The sequence below is a fragment of the Cyclopterus lumpus genome, chromosome 25 (genome assembly GCF_009769545.1).
Source record: "Cyclopterus lumpus isolate fCycLum1 chromosome 25, fCycLum1.pri, whole genome shotgun sequence".
NCBI classification, from domain to species: Eukaryota; Metazoa; Chordata; class Actinopteri; order Perciformes; family Cyclopteridae; genus Cyclopterus; species Cyclopterus lumpus.
Genome location: NC_046990.1, coordinates 9,749,178 through 9,755,886, shown reverse-complemented (window position 1 = coordinate 9,755,886; position 6,709 = coordinate 9,749,178). Strand labels below are relative to the sequence as shown.

At 44.1% G+C, this 6,709-nt stretch overlaps 1 protein-coding gene across 1 annotated transcript; it reads right to left on the bottom strand.

Moving 5' to 3' along the window:
- Positions 1-1,311: 1,311 nt before the first annotated feature.
- Positions 1,312-5,839, bottom strand: LOC117728255 (riboflavin transporter 2-like). Its single transcript, XM_034529062.1, has 4 exons — positions 5,596-5,839; positions 3,247-4,328; positions 2,919-3,042; positions 1,312-2,039 (listed from the first exon to the last, which is right to left on the bottom strand). The coding sequence occupies exons 2-4, from the start codon at positions 4,278-4,280 to the stop codon at positions 1,827-1,829; spliced, it is 1,371 nt and encodes a 456-aa protein (XP_034384953.1). The 5' UTR covers positions 4,281-4,328; positions 5,596-5,839; the 3' UTR covers positions 1,312-1,826.
- Positions 5,840-6,709: the final 870 nt, after the last annotated feature.

Sequence of the window (6,709 nt, the reverse complement as noted above, 5' to 3'; positions counted from 1 at the left end):
CATAGAAAATTACTGGAAGAGATAAGGAGAAATAAAGGGGGAGAAGGGGGAGACACAGGAGATGATGACCCCAGATGTTCGATGAGGAACCACTGGGATCTGAATCAGACTCTGACTTGAGCTTCCTCATTCCTGTTCGTCCCTGTGGACTGGAGGAAGGATCAAAACACACACACACACACACACACACACACACATGGCGAAGACACTTCTGATTTAATGTGAGGAGGATATGATGCAGAAATGACCAGAAACATGCATCACTCCTCCTAAACTGATGCTTTTGAAAACCTAATATGAAGGCAAAGGGACCCAAGAAATTAATGAACACGCTCCGGTTTTCAACCGCATTGAGTTTAAGGTTTTGTATAATCCAAAAAGGACATCCAAGAGCCATGTATTTAAGCACAACCTTTTCTCCATGATCAATTAAGCATTAAGCATGTGACTTGATCCAACACATCATCGGAGTCCTTTTGTTTACTTTATTCCTGGGTCAGGGTTAGAATGTTGTGCTACTAAAGGTGAGCGCCTCAGTTCCTCTTGAGGCTCTTTTAATCATACGGTGACATCTAGTGTTGGTTTTAGAGGCGTGCAGGCAACCGATGCTCAGGAATTGTTCAGTGCGCATTATATTTTAGATTGTATGCATATTACCATCCATGCCTACTAATTATTCATACATTTCTGTCATATTCATTGAATGTGTTGTAACTCTGTACACATGACATCTATTGCTTCTGTCCATCCGGGGAGAGGGATCCTCCTCTGTTGCCCTCCTGAACTTTTTTCCCCATAAAAAGGTTTTTAAAAAGATTTTGGGGAGTTTTTCCTGATCTGATGTGAGGTCAAAGGTCAGGTCAGATTTTGGGCTATACAAAATAAACTGAATTGAATTAAATTACATTACATATTGAGCCAATACTTGCTTATGACGTTCAAAGCAGTGTTAATGGGCGGTAGCCAGTAGACTATTATTACATGATCATTTGTTTTATAGTACATATTGACAATATAACTAGATGTGCCTGTATTTATATGGGCGGACTACTAATAGAAAATATAGTTAAATGTTTTAGACAGTCACAATCAAACCATAACATCCATCAAAATGCATCAAATTCCAATGTTTACCCTTTGTAAACATAAATCTTTTGGCAGATATAGCCCCTCAATGTCAATTATTTTGCATGTAGTATGACCTCTAAATTAGCAGATCATTGGGACTCACATCACATGGGGGGGAGGGGGGGGTCTAGACTGTGTGTTTGGAGGAATTTTTATAGACTTTGCAGTACGATGCAAGATTTTAGGCAACAAGACAACATTTATTTGGTATTGTTGAACAGTTTCTCCACACAAGTAACAAACAGGATGTACAACCATGTACACCAAAAGCAAGCGCAAATCTGCCTCAAAATTAAGGCACATTTTAAAGCCAAAAGTACCATATGTTCTTACAAAAGAAACATCCATCAATTATACTTTCACACCATATTAACAATTCAAGTAAACTGGCTTTGACCTCTGAATTGAGAAGGAACAACAAAGTGACAACGCGTTTATAATGTTGAGGTCTTTTTCATCCTTGTGCTCCGTTAGTCAATACATACAGATTTCTGCATGGAACATACACCACGTGACTCAGCCAATCAGTTAAACAACATCAGGGAGTGATACTGTTGGTAGTAGGTGAACAGCTCCAGACTGTAACAATAGGAATATGTAAAGCTCACGACTGCAATGAGTTCAGTGCATCTAAATTAAGCGCATTGTTTTTTTTTCAGTTTTGTACAGCAGTGTGTCACTGAAACATATTTTATTCACTACATTGGACACTTGGTGTTGCAAGCGTCACCTGACCTGAAAAGTCCATATACACTGACCAATGGGAACATGGACACGGCCCCAACCATGGAGCCCAACTGCACTACTGCTCCACACCACACGAGGGCACTGTGGCCCTCGTCCCTCAGAATCACCCCAATGATGACCTTGACGTAGGACAGGGAGAGGACAAACAGGACCCAGGCCAGCACCTGCATCACAGAAAGAGATCGATGTTATACATTACAACGATCTGACACCCGGTCCTTGTTATTCAGATTAAAATATGCAAAGTGTCCAACTCAGGGGCTCCAAAACTGACTCCGTTTACCAGCTCCTCTTCTCAAAAAAAATAAAATAAATAAATAGCTGCTGGCTACAGTTATCAGATCATGAATACCGTTATAACAAATCATTGTTTTTGGTAGTTATTGAACTTCCTGCATTCCACTCATTTTGGATTTGAGCATCGTTTATTGTTTTCCTTATTTACTGTTAAGCACTTTGTAGGGTGTTATAGTATATACGTATATATCAAACATGGAGAAACTGATCACAAGATACATCCAGAGGGAAAACAAATATTTTCCAATTTGTTTGGTTGAAGCCAAACCGAAGAAAAGTTGACTTTCAAAAGTTCTTTGGGTCAAAATCAGCCAAAGAGTCTCTTTTTTTTACCGATGTTTTCCTCTTTCCCACCGTCTTGGGCCTAACCCTGCTCACTTGCCATTATTTCCTTAAGGTATTCTTAAGCGTGTCTTTCTCAACTATACATGTGTGAGCCCATTGACCTTTTTTAGCAGTTAGAGAGCAGCATGATGTTTCTTCAAATCATGCTTCAAGTTTTATTACGCTGACAAAACTCATCGCTCGCAAAAAGGGGTGACGGTGATAATACACAAGCACGAGCTAATGTACGCACGAATGGGAAAACCTTGGCGTGTTCATGAAGTTGGTTCAAACATGGTTTGACAGTATTGTCTCAATCAGGTCGGAGACGGAGTTGACAAACTTGAATTTAAGACCTGCCAATCCCACAACACTGAACATACATTTTAATGTTCAAATTCATTAGAAGAAAGAAGTCTTACTATGACTGCAGTTCCAGAGTCACTGTGGACCAAAAGGGGGCAGGGACTAAGGGCAGCCATGGCCATGATGTAGGCCCCAAATCCAGTCCCGACCATGGCCAAGAAACCCATCAAGATGAGAGACCTAGAAACAAAATGTATGTATTTTCTGAGCATTTGTTACACTGAACCGCTTCATGAACACACACAGAAGTGAGAGTGTACAATGATTTAAGTACTTCAAACAGACAATTTCAGGTCACCTGCAGGAGTTGTAATTATTTGAATTGTATGCGTTTGGAGGAGACAGAGAATCTTTATAAGAGACGGTTCCAGTAATCATACGTACCGAATCGGCACAAACATGGCGATGCAGCAGGCCACTGGGTTGGCAACAGCTGCCATGGTGGCAGCTAGATGGTAGGCCTTGTTCCCGTAGGGCAGACAGGAGTAGGACTGGACTGAGGGCAGCACTGCGTTGGTCAGAGCATTGACCCAGGCCAGTACAACAAAGATGAACATCGCCTCCAGATTGCTATACGTCCCCCTCCCAAAGGAGCTCTTGGGCTTCCTCCTGCCGGCTTCCAGTGGGCTGATCATAGGCTTCTGCTCCGGTGTCTGGGCGTGCATGGACAGACCTTCCTCTCTCTTCCCAGAGGCCAGATCGCCACTGAAGTACAAGTCGTTCTTTCTCTCTCGAGCCAAAGCTGGGTGATGGTTGAGTAGGATGAAGGCTACAAGGCACACAACCATCATGGCACTGAGGAACACGAAGAAGACCTGGGCTGAGAATTTAGCTGGCTGGTAGACAGCTTGTAGCTCTCCACTGCCAACAGTAGCGTTAATGGCTATTTCGCTGGCGGCGTCGGCCAAAGTAGCATTCTGACAGTGGACTACGCCAACACCTTGAATCAGAGCCACCAGTGCGGGCACCAGACCGCTGAGGCCTTCGCCGACGAAGTACGTGGTGAGGTACTGCGGACGCAGCTGCATCATGAACGGCAGAAATGTAACAGAGGAGGTGCAGTCCACCACAGAGAGCAGGAAGCTCAACACCAGCAGTGGCACACTGTGCAAGGAGCCCTCTATCGTCACAGTGTGCCTCCAGAAGAAAGCCAGCAGGAATGTGGCAACGATCCCCAGCCCCACAATGGAGTAGATGATCAGCCGCTCATTCAGCACCCCGGGGCGGAAGCGGTGCATCAGAGTGATGACGAGGGGACCGATGTTGGCCATCTGGATGATGACCGTGAGGTACGATGGCAGATACCAGCCCTCTGGGATCTCCGGTACGACCAGGGGAAGCTCCACCCACATCCCGTTGATGGCCACCCAGGAGCCCATACCGAACAGGCACGCCAGTACGTGAGTCAGCAGCGACATGACGGAGGCCGGAATGATGTCAATGAGGAAATGGAGACGGCGCACAATCTGAAATACAGACGCAAGATAAGATAGTTGCATCAACGTCACCAACATCTAGAAAACAACTGTAGATAATTGCATGTTTTTAAATTGAAGCTAATGGTTTCAACAAAAAAGAAAAAAAAAAAGGGAATATGAGCTTTTTACTTTTCATCGACAACTCGATGTTGTGTACAAACATTTACAGTTATTGTGTATTAGAGATGTTGTTGGAGAGAGGGACTACGTTGGATGAATACTTTTTCCAAAGTGCTCTAGAGTGTATAGGCCTCTATAATAACAAATGGCAAGAACACTGGCTAAAGTAGCATCCACTCAAAATGTAACTACTACTACCTGGAGTCGTTTGGGATTGGTGTAATGTGTGTGGGTCATAAACAAGACCGAGAATCCACAGCCCACGCTCGCTAGAGACACCTCCGAGTCTGTTGCCTACTTAGAGGGAGCAGAGCTTTAAGCTAACACCAGCTTGCTAACATGCTCTCAATGACAAAGTAATGTTTACCATTTGCGTTTCAGCACTAAAACGTGGGAGGTACAGCTGAAGCTGATGGGAATGCAACTACAGTTCTGTAGGCGTTTAGTCACAAACAAAACACTTCTTAATTCGGACATAATGAAAGCGCTGGCTGAGTTGTACATTCTGAGTGACATGGACGTGTTAGTTTTACAGCAATCCACCAAATAGTTGTCGAGACATTTCAGTCTAGACCTAAAACAACATTGCACCCCTAAAGCCAGCAAAATTTTAAAAAAAACAATAATGTTTTCAGTGAATAAGCAGAGCTGAATGTCACATGGTGTCACTGAGAACAAAAGCACGTCCCCATGGGGCTGGGATTGACCTTCCCAGTCTCCCCTTGCTCTGCCTCTAACTCCATCCCTGCCTCATGTGCTATTCGGTAAGGCCTGACCTTTCACACACTGACACACTGCTCCCATAAAAAGAGCCCCATGTGGTTGGTTGTGACATAAACAAGACATATTAAAAAAGGGACAATATTGTGAAGCTGTGCAATAAATCTACATCGCCACTGTCATTGGGAAGGACTTGCTGTACTTAAAACCATAAACAAAATAGTAAACTCATTTACACCAGACACTTTTGCATATTGTTACCGACACAAAAAGGTCCTTAAATAGGAGACTATCAACAAACATCACTGTTATGCATCTTCATTAATGCTCAGATATCATATAAAATATAATATCCTGGTTCCTTTCCGTGCCTTTAAATATGTGGACAAAGAGAACATCTCATAACTCATCTTACCTCGGTCAGAACATAACCAGGAAGCTCTCCTCTTCCCTCTTTCCCTTCAGAAACACTCACTCCATTGTGATCACAGCTCTTTTTTCTGTTACATTAGCCACGCGTGTGTGTGTGCTTGCATACCCTCCCCCCACACACACACACACATACACACAAACACAGGCTTGCTTCCGTGTCTGTGCTGCATGGGCGGCGCAGGCGCACAATGTCCTGAAATCACACTTCTCTCCTCCTATTGGAGGGCGCTTTCAAAACCATGCAGCCATGTGCTCTGTGTGCCGGGGAGATCAACAAGGGGAGGAGGAAGAGAGTCACGGGAGAGGAGCTCCTCCTTTTCCTTTTCCTTTTCACTCCTCCCCCCCAACCAGCATGCGACCTTGTGGCCTGCCCTCCTTTAAAACACACTGGCTGCAGTTCATGTGGGTGTGTGTGTGTGAGAAGAATGAACCGGCTTTTGGTTTCACACTCGATGAAAGTGAAGCACGCCATATGACACATTGTCCCTGCCTCGGTTTGGATGTATTATGGCCTGTTCGCCTCCATCGGCTTCTCCCTGTGCCTGCAGTTGTTTTTTGTTCAGGCCACGATGTTGCATCTCTTTCAGAATCAACTGCATGGTTCTAGCCGTCTCGTCTGTCCGCCGGCTACCCGGACTGCTGCCGATGAGCCTCCTGACATCGCAGCAAGCACGGACGCCTTCATTCATGGAAAGTATGTAAGGGAGGAGCCCAGCCTGCAGGATACAGATGAATCCTGTGGGCTTACTGTTCCTCTTTCTAGTGAAAAGGTCCTGACAGCTTTTGGAATAAATGCCACAAAATGTGCCGCACCCATCCATGTCTCTCCCTTCTTAACTTTCATGTTTTTCATGTAGCATCATCATCACGTCAACTTTGTTTTTTTTTAAAAATACATTTATAAATCACTTAGAAACATGAAGACACACACGTGATAATATGGTCTACAGACAATCAAAGCGCCTTTTGTCAAGGTCGTCAGCTAAAGAAACATCAGGATCGAGGCTGAGAATGTAGAAGACGGTTATGTAACAGACTGCTAAGGAGTTATATAGCCAATGCAGTATGATTTGAAAATAGTGACTATTGTGCATTGA

Bases quoted from the DNA above. Each gene is read 5' to 3' on its own strand.
- LOC117728255 (XM_034529062.1), bottom strand. From the start codon at position 4,280: ATGTCGCTGCTGACTCACGTACTGGCGTGCCTGTTCGGTATGGGCTCC. The intron at 3,043-3,246 runs GTACGTATGATT...TTTTGTTTCTAG, and splicing joins GCCATGTTTGTGCCGATTCG to GTCTCTCATCTTGATGGGTT. The intron at 2,040-2,918 runs GTAAGACTTCTT...TCTGTGATGCAG, and splicing joins ACTCTGGAACTGCAGTCATA to GTGCTGGCCTGGGTCCTGTT.